The 15,482-nt window shown below is 42.0% G+C and overlaps 1 protein-coding gene across 1 annotated transcript; it reads right to left on the bottom strand.

Annotated features, from left to right (window-relative positions):
- Positions 1-2,601: 2,601 nt before the first annotated feature.
- map6d1 (MAP6 domain containing 1) lies at positions 2,602-15,482 on the bottom strand. The gene is made up of 3 exons (XM_084731700.1): positions 14,458-15,482; positions 11,891-12,200; positions 2,602-3,293 (listed from the first exon to the last, which is right to left on the bottom strand). The coding sequence occupies exons 1-3, from the start codon at positions 14,979-14,981 to the stop codon at positions 3,216-3,218; spliced, it is 912 nt and encodes a 303-aa protein (XP_084587826.1). The 5' UTR covers positions 14,982-15,482; the 3' UTR covers positions 2,602-3,215.

The following is a 15,482-nucleotide window of genomic DNA, read 5'->3' as shown; positions in this document are numbered from 1 at the left end:
GCCAGCTGAAAGTGCTTTTAAATGTTCTGTTTAAAAGGAGAGTTCGGGTTATTTGATGTGGGGTGGACGAAGTACTTATCACTAGTCGGCGTATTACCTAGTTTGAATGGCGTACGACTTGCCCCCGGTTTGGAAAAACAGAGTTGAGCACCGGCATAGAAGCAGGACAGGGGCGGCAGCAAAATGTATTTCAGCCACTTAAAAAAGATCCACCTAAATAAAGTCAGTATCAATTTAAGTGTAGGCTTTGTTTAGAATGTTTTACTGCTTTACTTTGCTGTCAGACGGCCTTTTCTGACAGGAAACCACTATATTATAAGTCAGATATTGGTATCTTCAAACCAACCATAGGAGAAATCAGTTTTACCTAGAAGAAAACAAGGAGCTGCTGATCTACCGCTGTCTCAATCGGGTTGTTTGTTTATGTTATTGTGTGGCCTCGGTGAATCCATCTATCTTTTAAAAATACAAGTCACACAGTTGCTCAAACAAACTAACAGATCAAGGCAGCGGTGGGCCAGCAGCTCCTGTGTTCTGCAAGGAAAATTGACAGACTTTGCCAGTGGAGTTTGGTTGGTTTAGGTTGGAGAGCGATATTTGGCTTTTTAACAGGGATTTTCTCTCAGGAAAGGCTGTCTGGTGGCAAGGAAAAGCGGTGAACATGTTCTAAATATCGCGTATTCTTAAAGTGATTAAATGTTTTGAAGTGGCTAAAACACATTTATGTTGCTGACCCTGTCCACAGCAGTTCCTTGCTTAGCTTCAGTGGCGGTACACCTCTCTGTTTCTCCAAAATGGGGGTGTGCCGACCAGCCCCACTTCACATAATCCGAACTATCCCTTTAACAACTGTAATGTATAAATCATGTAATGTACACAATGTATATGACCAATATGAAATAGATGGTGTTTTCAAATCCTGTTTTATTTTTTTATCTAATAACAATCACTGCGAACAGTAACGCCCTAACAGTAGTGCGTGCGTGTATATGAGTATGTGTGAGTAGTGGGTGTAGTCACCAGAAAAAGTTAATGAATTTGATGGGACGTTAGCGCTCGTGTGTGTTTCGTCGGCCGGTGTAGTGTTGGTGATTATACTTCATGTGGAGCTTTGCATTATGTTAATGTGCGGACAAATGGAAGAGTGGAAGTGTTTGGCCTGAGTGTTTGTGATGCCTGTTCAACCAAATTAGTTTAGAAGACACCCAAACGTTGTATTTTCATGTTTCAGTGCAAACCAAAAAATATAATCAATATTCTTGTAATAAACAAAGAAAAACTCTCTGTTTGAATTCATTCTTGCCACCGTTTCTCATGTCTCATGTAAATGTTTAGTTTATATTAACACACTGCATATCAATTGTTTGCTCAGATGTAATTTCTAACATCTTATGCGGTTGTAAGTGTAAGTTGCATGTGCAGTGACCGAGATCAGTTAAAGTTATTTATTAGCATTAACCCCGATAACAAGTCAGGTAAAGCAGTGTTTCAGTGAACATACTGATGCAGCGTCCATCTTTTTTCCACATTACAACTTAAAAGCCCATGAAGACCAAAGTCAGAAGAACAACTTCCCAGCTTAGGAGATGAGATCATTTGAAGATCATGTGACTGCAGCATTGTTTGGCAAGGTTTCAAAATGTTTGTCTGAGATTTCTGCCATCACCCCAATACAACAGAGGTGTTGGTGTCTTTCCATAGATGATATTGTTGTCAGTCTGATTTATCCTCAGACTTCACTTACTTTGTACAAAAGAAATGATCCCTATGAAAATTGCTGACTGAGTTTTGTTAAATTCTACAGTTCAGAAGGAATATAGGTTGACATTTTGGGAAATGTGCTTATTTGCTTTGTTGTGGAGAGTTAGATGAAAAGATCGATACCACTTATGTCAAATGTGTTAAATAGTGAGCTGAAGCTTATAGGCAACTCATGTAAAGAAGCAGTGGATCAGGGGGAATTTACTAACGTGGCTCTGTACAGCAGCAAAATGGAAGGGAAAAAAGTCTTAGGATTCCTTTTTCTTTCTTTTTTAAAATTATCAACCTGCAGAAAGTGCTGCCACAGAAAAAAAAATCACTTAACGGTGTCTGGTTTTGGTGAAAGACAGATTTCAGGCAGTAAAGACTGAACTCAACTGAGGTGTTGAATGAGCACTTAGATCCTTTTCTTCTTGCTTTGGTGCTTTTGTTACTATCAAATGTGTAATTAACAGATATTGTATAGTTTTAAACATGGTATCCAAAAAGTGTCAAACAAGTATCTAGATTTTTGACAATCTCAGTTCAAACAGATACCTACCAACACCTTTAAAGCTCACTAATCAACATTCACCTCAGTTGTTTTCAGTGCCTTCATTAGAATCATAAATCTCAAATAAAATCTGAAATATGACCCATGAGCACCGAATATAAAGAGAACACCAGTATTCTGTTATTAACCCAATTACACTTGCTTTTCCCGACTTTCACATTACCTGACCTTTGGTGTAATAGCAGTTTTAATTAGTGTCCTGTTCATACAGTACAATCCTCTCAGTGACTAATAACCAGAACTGTGTGATACAGACAAAGAGAAAAAGAGCCATGTGACATCTGATAGAAAGTGCTAAGAACCTAGTTTTCTTTTATTGTAATTTCACTTACATTATATATATATTTGCTCTTTTTCTTTACCAATAGATTTACAAAATAATAGACTGAACAATCAATACTTTCTCAAAATAGCAAACTAATGAATACTTGGGAAATAAATAACGTGTTTTTCAAGCAGATTTCTAGCAACACCAAAGGGGCAAACGTAGTACTCACTTAATGACCAACCATGTCATTCATTACTGGAGCGGACTCAACGTTATGTACAATAAAAGGACAAACCGGCACTCACACGTACAAACACACAGAGCAGCCAGTTTCTTGTGCATCTATAACTGCAGAAACGAAAAAGAGCTTGTTTTAAAACTATTTTGTTACATGCATATTCATTTCCATAGCAACAGGGGCAGGAAGGAGTGTAAAAGGGTCGGGGCGGGTGGGCGTCCGTCCATCTATCCGTCTCCTCTCGGGATACTGACGCTGCAGCTCCACAGGCTTCACAACAATACATTCCCTTGCATAGATTCTTGTGTTGTGGAATGGACTGAAATCATCCCCCTGTTGATTCCTTAAAACTGAAACCGATCAAAGTGGAATGGTTGGAAAAATTGGAGCAGCTGTCAGATGTTGAAGACCCTGGATCCGCTCTGAAAGACAGCAGAAGGGTTCGGGGGGAGCTTGGTCCTCACCAGATGTTCCTGAGGCAAGAGACGGAGACAGAGAGAGAAGAGGGAGACGGGTATAACGGCAGCTCTTAAGGTGATCGCACAGATGAAACCAGAGAGGGCAGCAGCTGTGGCGCTCACGCCGGACCCATGAAATGAGAGGAGACTGGTCGGGCTGTGCCGTCGAGAAGCATCAGGTCTGCTGTCAGAGCGCTCGCAGCCTGGACTGGACGGCCATGTCCTGCTTAGCGCTGCTCAGTTCTGATGATGGCAGCTGTTCCCAAAACCTGACCAGAATCTATCCAGGCTGTGACCAATAAATAATTATTGGATCCGTCAATGAAAATGGGCCCCAAGTGTTGCAGCTTTTATTAGCTTGTTAAGTCGGTCGCACTTTATTTTACAGTACACTAATAAGACATAACAAGCCAGACTTTGTTTCAAATTAGACATAAATGAGAAAATGTTATTTATTAGACAGTGTTAGACCCTTTATTTGGCTTTATTAGGCATAATTAAGGACACATTACAATAGAACTTAACTGTAAACTCTAGTGAACTTACATATCTGCTACATGAAACACACCGTCTTTGGCTGGATCCATACAATTCGCAGAGTAGCCAAGACTAATGATTATTTCTTGCATCAGATCACATTATCTGCCTACAGTATCACAAAAAGTTTGCAGGCAGTTTTCCCATAGTAGGGTTGCACAGTTAATCGAAATCTGATCAAAATCGCAGTGTTGCCTTCTGCAGTTTTCGAATTGCAAGAGGTGCAAAGCCATTTATGGGCCTAATGAAGCCTATAATACTGACTAATAAAGAACATATTTCTAGTTTTCGTCAAATGAAAAGTACGGATTATTAGTGTACTGTAAAATGAAGTGCAGTTCTGCTGATGGCATCTGTTCTCAAAGTCTGACCAGAATCTATCCGGGCTGTGGCGAATAAATAAAAGTTGCCCATATTCTATTCTGTCGAGCAATTATTGGATCTGTCAATGAAAATGGGCAGCTTTTATCAGATAGCCAAATCTGCGGAGAGATTGACGGCCTGCTGTCCCAGAGGCACTTTGAATGTGGCTGTGTGGCGCTGTGGGTGGCGGGGAAGGCAGTACATGTTGTTCAGCAAGTCAGATCGGTGAGTGAGTGTGTTCACCCCCTCCCTCCCCCTCCCACACACACACACACTCACTCCGGCTTTTGTGCTCTGTGCAGCAGCCAGGTCTGCCTCTCTCCTAAATTAGATTGGTGCCAAAGAAGACTGCAACCCGGTGCAACATCGCACTTTAACAGATAATCCATCAAATGGTGCTCACTAACCCCCCCTCCTCCCGCTCCCCCTCTCTCGTTCTCCATCACGCGTTGCATCACATTCCTCTCTCTCCTTGTCTTTTTTCCCCATCTTTGCCCCTTTTCTCCCCAACCTTCCTTTGCCTTTCTACTGCTCTTAATGCAATCCTCTCCTGCCTGCCGGGGTCTTGCCAGCTTGGCACAGTGCTCTCCCTCTGTAGTCCCGGGCAGCGTGGGAAAAGGGAAGAGGTCCAAGTGAAAAAAAAAGGGGGAGAGAGGAACAGCTCGGCTTGGGGGATGTAGAAAAAAGGAAAGACAGAGGGGTAGAGAGAGAAAAGTATAGATGAAAGAATGAGGGGAATAATTGAAGAGGAGGGTGCAGAAACTTTTGGGTTTTTTGAGAGGCAGATTTAAAGAAAGGGGCACAATTGTAAAGTGAGTAAAATGTGTTAAGACGTTGTTAAAAGTTCTGTAAGTTTTGTCAGTGAAATACATGAATGTCAAATAAAGAACTTTAAATATTCTCATTTGAAATATTACAAATAAATAGCTTCTATTTGTAACTCCAGGCAGTCCACAGCTATGAACAGTTTATGAACCGTCGTCTCTATACGTCTCCCCGAGGTCATTTTTCCTGTCTGTGGTCGTTTTATGTCTCATTCTGGTCACTTTGTATCTCTTTGTGGTAATTTTACTTCTCTTTGTGGTCGCTTAGTGTCTCACTATAGTTATTTTACATCTCTTTGTGGTCATTTTACATCTCTTTGTGGTCGTTTTGTGGCCTCTTTAAGGTCTTTTTACATCCCTGTGGTTGCTTTGTGTGTCTTATGTTTGTTTTGTATGTGTCGCTTTATAGTTGATTTGCATCTCTTGTGGTTGTTTTGCATCTCTTTGTAGGTGTTTTGTCTCTCTTCGTTGTGTTTGCGTTTATAATTTTTGAGAGTGAATGATTTTGTGACTAATTTGCTTGTTTATTTTAGATCAGGTTGATATTAGAATGTGTGTTTGTATTAAAAGGAACAACCACTGCCACAAATCTTAGCAGGTGTTATTATATCACAATACGGTGTTTTTGAAAGTTGATACGGTATCACAAAACATTGTGATACTCTAGAGTATTGACATTTCCTTACACCTCTATTTGCTATTAATCCAACAGTAGGAAGAGCAGTTCAGCTTCGGTCTTGCAACCTTTTATTTCACAAAGCTTTAACCAGCGACTGAAAGCCAGTCTGACATGGACTCTTCTTTGATGGCCTGTCGGTGCCATGATGTCTGACTCTGCACGACCACAGCACCCTGAGTGCTTCCAAACGCCATCTAAGCATGGAAAATAGTGACACGAGACACTGAATGTTATTAATTTAATTTTTATCACACTAAATGAGAAAAAGATTGGGTTAAAAAAAAACCCAGAAAAACTCTATTCAATAATTTTGGTGAAACTGGATCATATTTTATGGAGAGAATATTTTCTGGTTTTCTTCCAGCTTGTCTGTCTCAACTGTCAGTGATTTAGGGACTTTACTTTTTGTCAGTGGTTAGCTACTTTAGCTGCTGACTGCTAGTTAGCTCCATGCAGGCTGGGAGCTCAAAACACCACCAGGGTGCACAGCTAACTAGAGGTAGCGGTTAGCAACAATGGCAACACGTTAACTGTCGACCAGAAACTTTATAAATCACGAAAAGTTGACCATTATTTTTATGTTATCTACATCAGAAAGTGAGGAAAGGCAGAATAGGTCCTCTTTAAAGTAAAATCATTGTGTACTGTTGCTTTAATGTATTTCTGTTGTGATGTTGGGTTTTGATGCAGCAATCCAAGATGATTTTTCCCTGTGGGAAACAGGGATTCTGGCAAGCTACCTATCTGTCACCTTCTAACTCTGGTAAAGCACTAAGACACCCTCTGGCCTCGCCACTGGGTAAATGGAGAGAGACAAGAGAGACAAAGAGGGTAACAGGACAGTGAATTTTAGTTTACATTGTCCCTGCAGACCTTCTATCCTCTTCATGCAGTTTAAAGCCATTGTCAGTGGTGTTTTCATCCCTCTACCGTGCATCTATGTCACTGCCGTACCTAAAAACATCACTGTTTTACATTGTGTTCAGAAGTTAAGCAGGGTTGCCCGTAAGCTCCAAGAGCACAATCCCAAATCTCTGGGGAGGGTGGGGGGGGGGGGCTGCTGACACTTCTAAGCTGACTATAAAACAAACCGGGAATTTGTAATAACAAGAGTTTCCTGCTGAGGTTTCCACTCTGCATGCTAAATGTGCTCCTCGTTCAGCGGTTTTGTCTCGCTCATCCCCGACACACACTCCGGATTATACAGCCCCATCCTCGCAAATCTGTTCGCCTTGTGTTGCAGTTTCCAGGCCTGATTCCTAAAACACACACACATACACACTCTGCACAGAGAGTTCACTCGTTTAAGCCGGACAGGCGGGACGAGCCGGGTTTCAGGTTTAACAGAGGTTCACTCTCTCATCCGACAGCTCTCAACAGCCTCTCACTGGGATGTTTTAAATTAGGTTTGCGAGTTCGGTGAGTTTGAGAAAACACGTCTCTCTCATCACAAAAAGCATCAGCTCTTCTAATCGGTCAATTGTCTGCCGCGCAATTTGAGACGCCTTTTATCTGTTGAGATGGATTTGATGTGTTGTAGGTGGGGGTGGGGGGCGCACAATTTGACAGATTGATTTGAGCAATAATGAGAATTTCATGGCTGCCCAATTCCTTTATCATCAGCAGCAGATTGATTTTGATTTCAGCAGCTTATTTGGGTCTTAACCATTAAATCTTTTAATGAATAGATACAGTCGGTCGGATGCTTCGTCTGCTGCCGATAACACATTTTGGTGTATTTTACAGAGCGGCTTCGCAAACCGAGAATGCCCTCAAAGAGAAATACCAGCAGAGAGCCCTGACCCAGTGTAATGCATACTGGAGTGGGATGTGTAATGCTTGGTCAGACACCTCTGCAGGGGGCTGGTGAGTCAATAATGAGTTGGCAGTGAGTGGGCCGGCGGTGACCGGGGTGGATTATCTAAGATCAACTTGATTTGCTGCCAGGCTGGTTTGTGTCGCGCTGGCAGATTGTGGTATGGCTGAAAAACTCATATATGTTCGTCTAGCATGGACTGCAGAGTTCTGCCCCGCAGCCGAACACACTGCCAGCAGCACATCCCTCCTTAATGTGCCGTGAACTCTCGCTCCAACTGGGCCAGCGTTATTAATAGAGTCCGCGTCCTGCCATTGACATCTCTCGCTTCGACCTCCATCACCGTCACGCAGGACACTGAGGGACACAACGGCTTAATAGAGCAGCCATTAGTCAGAAAATTATGCAAATAACCAGAAGGCTATGTTTTACCTCATGCATTAATCACTTTCTGCTAAACCTCTGAAGTTGCAGGACTGAGATCATATGTCCAAGTCTCCCCTCCTCTTGAATATTTGACACAACACCACATTGTAGGTGCCATTTTTAAAAATTAGTTTAATTATTATTATTCTATTAATTTCAGTTAATTGCAGTTATACTTGTATCTCCCAACATGAATGACTAACGTCCCATGAAAACCATGCATGTCAAAGATGACAACTTCTTTTTAAAAAGTTACTGCACTTTTTGAGCTTTAAACTCAATTCTATAATATTATTCACATTGTACTGTGATGAAATACATCAAAGCTGGTGTTAACACTGACGTGTCTTATTAAATTTATAAAAAATTTGGGTTGAACATCAAAACACCACCTTCTGTTTTAAATCAGTCTGAAACTTGCAAGGCCAGTGATGACATAGAGGCAGCTGCTCTATGTCATGAAATTTATATGTTTATGTGGGTTGGCCCGCCTCCCCCAGTCCCTGCTCTTCACAGCATTCATTTTCATATATCTGCTGATCAAGACTTATCATTCACAGGAGTTTATCCTATTTTTTTTTAGTATTTTTGGCACTTTTGATGCTTGCAGAAGGACCACCAGCCTGGATTCTTTCCTTTGAAGATGATAAACAGCAGAGCTACAGGAACGTCCCATGCAGACACACACACCAGAGCCTCTCTGAGCCGCTAGCATTAGCTCGGCAAACTACACTAACCACACAAGTAAACCACAAAACCCTTATTGATACAGACACACAGAGAGCCTGACAGCAGCTTCCCATGGCTGGTTAGCTCTGACTGGTTAGCTCTGAGGTGCTACTCCTCCACTGACTGGGGTTAACCACACCCCCCACAGCGGTTGTTCTGTGCACCTCGTCCCCCTACTCAGCCCCTTGCCCACATTTTAACATTTTTCAGAATGAAATCGTGGATGTGCTCACACCAGGACTAGTGTGCAGAATTTAGTGGCATGGAGCGGTGAGATTGCAGATCGTGACCAGCTTTGTCACCCTCCCTTTCCAACCATGTAGGAGAAACTCGGTGGTCATGTGTCCTGTCTAGAGCTAGCTTTTAGTTTGTCCATTCTGAGCTACTGTAGAAACACGACAATGTAACATAGTGGATTCCATTGGAGAGGACCCACACCCTCTGTAGACATAAACAGATTATTCTAAGATAAAGTAAACCTTTGTATTTTCAGGTGATTATTGATTGACAGATCCAAAGGTTGATCTTTTAATATATGTCTTTCCTGTTGTTGAAATACCAGAAATCTCTCATTAAACAAAATATCACAAAAATACACAACCTGCAATCTGTGTTGGTCATCTTAATGTCAACATTAATATTTTTGGTAATGCACCAGTTTAGAGGAATCTCTGTCATCCATAACTGAATCCATATTAAATTGAATCGGAAATCTAATTGAATTGGAACCTTAATAGGAATCAAATCAATTCAGAAAATCATTGTACCCAGTTCTAGTTATTAATATTCCATTCTGCCATATTTTGTAAATAGATTCCTGTAAATCTTACATAATGGACTTTTAAACTTTGACACAATGCATTTTTAGATCATACAATGAAGTTTTTAATATGTTTATTCAGCCTATGAAGTGGGAGAATTTGCACAACCCATAGAGGAACACCATTGATTTAATATTCTGGTAAAACAAAATAATGAATCTTTTATTTATTTATTATCTTAAAAGTAGTTAAATTGGAATATATTATTATATTATATAAAATGCTGAAATTTCTGTATGAAATATCCATTAAAGCAGAATGTAAATGTCCCCCAGGTTCCTAAAACCCCCAAATACTGAAGACCTCTGTGTCCACAACCCTGCAAATGCAGCTTTTCAAACAAAAACATATTTTCTAACCTTCAGACACCTTTCAGTGTGAGATTTATTGGGGCAGCAGTTTCAAACAGACAAACCAGCCCAGCGCAGACCAGCCCCGGCTCTCCACTGGCAGATGGCCCCGACTGGTGTGGGCGGGGAAGAGGGATGGCACTAAACCTCTGGAGATTCCCAAAAACTGTCTCACTGACTGTCACGCAACAGCTGACCTGAGCGGCGGCGCCCGGGGAGGGGCAAAGGGAGGGATATGTCCCCTCACCCAGTTTATCCTATGATAATCTGGAACAACCTGACTGAACCAACGTGTCCGCAGCTTCCTGAGCAAATCCCCTCGCCTTGTTGCAGTGAGTTCTGCTTCAATCGGACTGTAAATCTGCTTCTTTGTGTCTCATTATGTCTGAGAGCAGCAGGAATCTGGGACAAAATGTACAGTACTTTGAATATTTGGCTGGTTCCTCAACCGTTTTTGTCTTTTTTTGTTGTTGTTGTTGGCCACACTGTTCTCTTAGAATTACATTAATAGCTCAGTCAGACAGTTCACCCCAAAATTAAAAATACATATTTTCCCTCTGGCCCATGGTGTGAGCTGCTGAGGTTTTGGAGCCGTAGATATGCCTGCCTTCTCTTGAATATAATGGAAGTAGATGAAAATTGAAACAGCAATGTCTTTCCAGGAATTTGACCCGCTTACTCAAGATAATCCACAGATCTTGTTGTTGAGCAGTTTCATGAAGGAACTGGAAGTGTGCATCCACTCACAGACGAGAGGCCGTAATATTCAAGAGAAGGCAGACCAATATCTCAACTCACAACAAAACAGTCTAGATGGATAAATATCACTACAGGTAGGAGGAAAAATATGTACTTTTTCTGTAAAGCCAGAAAAATGACCCTTCATAATTTAGACTCCATATGCATATTATTAATCAAGATTACATTCAATGAAATATTAATATTTATTTGAAGTATATCTTGGTTTTTTTTTGTTGTTGTTTTTTTTTTTGTTTTGTGTTTTATTTTTTTGTTGGTTTTTTTTGCAGGTTTGTCCTTTAAAAATGTAATTTCATAAAGTTCTTGAGTGTTTGTAATCTTTTTGTCTATTGAGATTGTCATGTGACAGTAGAGCAGAAAACTAAATACATGATTCAGTTTGAATGTGGGAACAAACACAAAGATAAAATTTCAGAGTCACAATTTCATCAAGTGTAATTTCCAAACACTGAATATTTCTGCAGCTAATGATTTTTTTCATTATTGATTAATCTCTCTATCTTTTTTTTTTGCTTACTCAATTAATTGTTTGAACCATAAAATGTCAGATTTAAGAGGCTAAAATCAGAGAGAGAGATTTTTCCTTCTATCAATCAATTATCAAAATAGTTGGCGATTCATTTAATAGTTAACAGCTTTTTGATTGATTGATTGATTAATCGACTAATGATTGCAGCTCTAGTCTCTTTAGATGTAAAAAGAATTATATCTCCTTAACTGACATTAAGATCAATTACCTTATATAAAAATATAAAAATGCCTCCATACTACTTGTCTGGTGTAATCCAAGTCTCCTAAAGCCCCAATATGCCAAGCTGACTAAAAAACTGTTGTTTAATGTTATTTATGTTTTGAGCCTGAATCTTCACTGTAGGTCCTTAACTACAGCCATGCTCAGAAATTATTTTTAGAGAGACGTGAATGTATTTGTCTACAGGTTTGTGTTATTTTCTGCTCCAAATGTAGCACAGGTGGAAGAATTACCTGTTGTTGTTTTCTTTTTTTTACTTTTTTGTTCTCATCAAACCAGCTCTATTCAGGTCAAAGTAATGAGTGTAGCACCAGCAGAGTGTTACCTAACACATGGCCTGTTTTAAACAGCTGGGTCACTTTGAGCTGCTTAGGGACAGAATGCTGTATCACTTTTCTGAGACGCCCCAACAGCAACAGGCCACCAGGGAGATGAGTGAAGATGACTTTCAGGAGGAGCGTGCTGCAGTTTAAACCTGTAGCTCCTCCACTGAACTCTCTGAACCTGCAGCTGCTTCAGGGGACTGAATGCTTGACGCTGGTGGACAACCCGCTTACCTCTGCCTTCTCTGGCGGGACGCTCTGCTGGAGGCCGGGCGCGCTCGGTGAGCTGCCGGCCTGCAGGGCAGTGGGGATGGGCTGGGGATGGGGGACGGCGGCAGGCTGGACGTTGGTGCTGGCAGATGGGATGACGAGCTCCCCCTGATGCAGCCCTGTGGACCTTTGGGCCTCTCCGCTGTAGGCAGCCTGGTAGCTGGTCTCACGTGGGACGCGAGTGGCCTCGGTCCCTGGACTGGAGTACTGAGCTGGGGGGTTTCTCCTCGCACTTTTGGCCGGTCTCACCCCCGTCCACGGCCTGTACTCTTGCCTGGAGGAAGACATGCATCAGTGAGCTGGCAGACGCTTTGTGGACATTCAGTACAGGCTAAAGGTTTCTATGAGGCCTGTTTTTAAAGTGATGGAGGTTTTCCTTGCCACGGTCACCGAGTGCTTCCTCATGGTGGGAATTCTTGGGCCTCTGTAAGAGACCGGTCTAGACCTGGTCTATATGAAAAGTACCCTAAGAGACATTCTGTTTGGCAGTATATAAATAAAACTGACTTGACTTGATGCTTTGGGCACAGTGCGGATGGTGACCTAGTGCTTATTAATATGGTTATAATAATGGTGTTAAATGGGCGTTCACTCAGTGAAAATGTCTTCTGTAGAGACAGTTTATTGTGGTTCCCATGAAACAGATAGTTGAGTCTTTATTGTGTACGTTTCCTGTACAAACAAGCAGCCAGGGAGGGACTTGTTGCAGACATTGATTGGCATCTACATTAGGCAATAGCGCTGAATGTGCGTTATGCCCACCTGTCATGCAGCTATAGTGCTCCATGGATGTAGGAGAGCAGTCTTATTAGACTCTTCCTGGATTGAGAGCTCTCAGTGAACACAGCTGGACTGGAACCAAAACAGCCTCAGAGATCAACAGAGATTGACAACATGGAATAGTCTAAAGTACCAACATGGTTTTCTTGCTGGGTTTGGCTTCCACCACCCTGAGGCCTGAGTCACAACTTGCTAAGATGACAACAGTTAGAGATTAGCTATCTTACTTTAGCAACAAGTAAAGCTATCTTTCCACCAGGAAACTCTGTAAACAGTCTCAGTACTGTTGGTCTGGGAAGGTCAGCCGGTGACCGCTTGTGTTCACTGAGAGGCTGCTGAGCTTGGTTCTGTTGCCCACTAATGGCAGCTAACAGTTGCAATTAGCCATTTTAGCAACAAATAAGCTGCTAAAGCTATAAATCCACGAGGAAAGTCTAATTAAATCACTGAGAGTTGAAGCCGAGCAGCCGTAGGATGTCAGAGGGGAAATCAGAAAATATTTTCTCCATAAAATATAATCCAATTTCACCCAAATTAATAAATTAAGTTTTAAAAAAAAATTGTACTTTTCTGCAGTGAGGCCTGTTTCCCAGAAACGCTCCAGTCTGGATGTGTTCCAATGCATTCTCCTTCATGCTCCAGCAGCATCATAAGCGGGAAAGCATTTCACTGGATGTAAAATTACTGTCCCTGATTGTAGGATGAGTTATCAACATTTTAATCATCATCCCGGAAAAGACTAATTCTGAAACTCCATTAAAATACCCAGGGGTATCTGCGAAATGAATTTTTGTCATTGTTGGGACAAATGTGATGTATAACACTATACATGTATGCAAAAACACCTAAACAATGATTTTGACTTCTTAGGAGGTTTAAAGTCCTTGGATTGGGCTTGAGACCTACAATCTGAAGATGTACAGAGTTTTAAATACAAGATGTTTCTGAGTTGCATTATTTGAAACTTGTGACTACAAATCCAGATATCTCAGCCTGTTCTGCATTAGTATTGACTTTTTTTTTTTTTTTTTGCTGTTTTTCACAACCCCAACACTAAACACCAAAAAGCAAAAAGGAATGAAATCATGGAAAGTACAGACCAAAACTAAGATAATAAGAATAATAGTAGTAATAAGAGTAAAAAGTAAAGTAAAACATGAGCAGCTGGATATCTGCACATCTACACTACACTACCTCTTTAATTACTTTTAGATAATGATAATAACTCCACATGGAAATCTGGACCAGGACCACCCAGAGGCTCAAACTAAATCTTTCTGATGCACAAATTAATTTTTATTAAGTTATTTTTTCTCTGACTGTTGTGAAATGCTCTACAGGGCTCTAAAATCTGAGACTCTTTGGTTGCACTGCTTGTAATTCACTGGAACGTACTGTACTAATGTATATGAGTATATTCTGTTTGACAGGCGAATGTAAGTCAACATTTCTTCTCTTTTAAGGCTCACAAGCAAAAAAAAAAAAAAAAAAGAAAGATTGACAGCCACATCCCACATACCTAAAATAAAATGCATAAATGAAAATCAAATATTCATACTTGATCTCCCCCGTATATGAATATGAAATGTGTGAGAGAATTATTGATGACCTAGGTTAAATCTTCATGCAGGCTTTCTGGGTCAGTGAACTCTTACTAAAGCAGGATTCAGGATTCAGTCTCCGGTTCTCCTGGCTGCTCCGGTGGACAGCGACAGGTGCTGAAACAAGTCAAGCAGGAGGACATGTCCTACCTGTAGGAGCTGGTTTTCCTCTCCTCCGTCCCCTGCTGCTGCTGCTGCTGTTCCCCAAACCTCTGCCCCCTGCCCCGCTCCTCCGCGGTCTGTGCCTGGCCGTGGTGGAAACTGTTCACCGGGCTGTCCGACACGCCGGTGCCGCCGTTACTAATCCACGGGAAATTTTCTTTCCTGGGAATGGGCCAGGGTTTGAAATCCTGCTTGTACTGCGTGACGCTGGGGAAAGGCACTCCGGGCGGGTGGTAGTCCTCCCGGGGCTTGTAACTGGGCTCTTTGCGCGCCCTGAAGGATCCTCGGGTCCCCGGGCCATCCGCGGGCGCATGAGGGGAGCCGTGGGCACGCAGCTCCGGGGTGGAGTAGTGATTCCCGGCTGTGGAGACCTGTTTGGTGACGGACCGCACCTCCTGCTCGGAGATGTCCGAGTAGTTCTGGATGGTGAGCGGGACGGACAGGTCCGATTTGTCGAACTGGTTCCAGAAGCGAGCCAGGCAGCACACTCTGCTGATGCACGGCCAAGCCATTCCCCCCTCCCTGAAACTGTTGGACTTGTGGAGAAGAAAAGAAAAACGAAAGAAAAAAAAAAACAACAGAAAAAAGAAGAGAAAAAGATCAAAAGGTTACATTCAGACAGAGTCTCGCCATCCCTCCGCGTCCAGATCCAGTGTCCAACAAGAGTCCATGTCAGCCGCGGAGGAGTGCCAGCAGAGATGAGCCGGTCTGTCGGGGACCGTCATTGAATATTCCTCTCACGTGGTCTGTGATAGTGCCTCCACTATGCAGAGGAATCTGTGGCAAATTATTCTCCGCATCCCGGGTGTCTGCATCGATCTCATCGGATTCAGATATCAAAGAAACGCTGTTATTTATCTCCTCTACATCCAGCCACATGTGCAACTAAAAGCTCCAGCCGCAGAGGTTTTATGGCTTCTCTCCACTTCACTGGTGTTGTTGTTTCTAACTGTTGCCAGTATGCTGAGGGTTACATAATTATGATGCAGCGTATACAGTGTACAGTAGAGGTG

This window comes from Lutjanus erythropterus, chromosome 12 (genome assembly GCF_056507025.1).
Source record: "Lutjanus erythropterus isolate fLutEry1 chromosome 12, fLutEry1.hap2, whole genome shotgun sequence".
Taxonomy (NCBI): domain Eukaryota; kingdom Metazoa; phylum Chordata; class Actinopteri; order Lutjaniformes; family Lutjanidae; genus Lutjanus; species Lutjanus erythropterus.
This window is presented reverse-complemented; position numbering and strand designations above follow the sequence as displayed.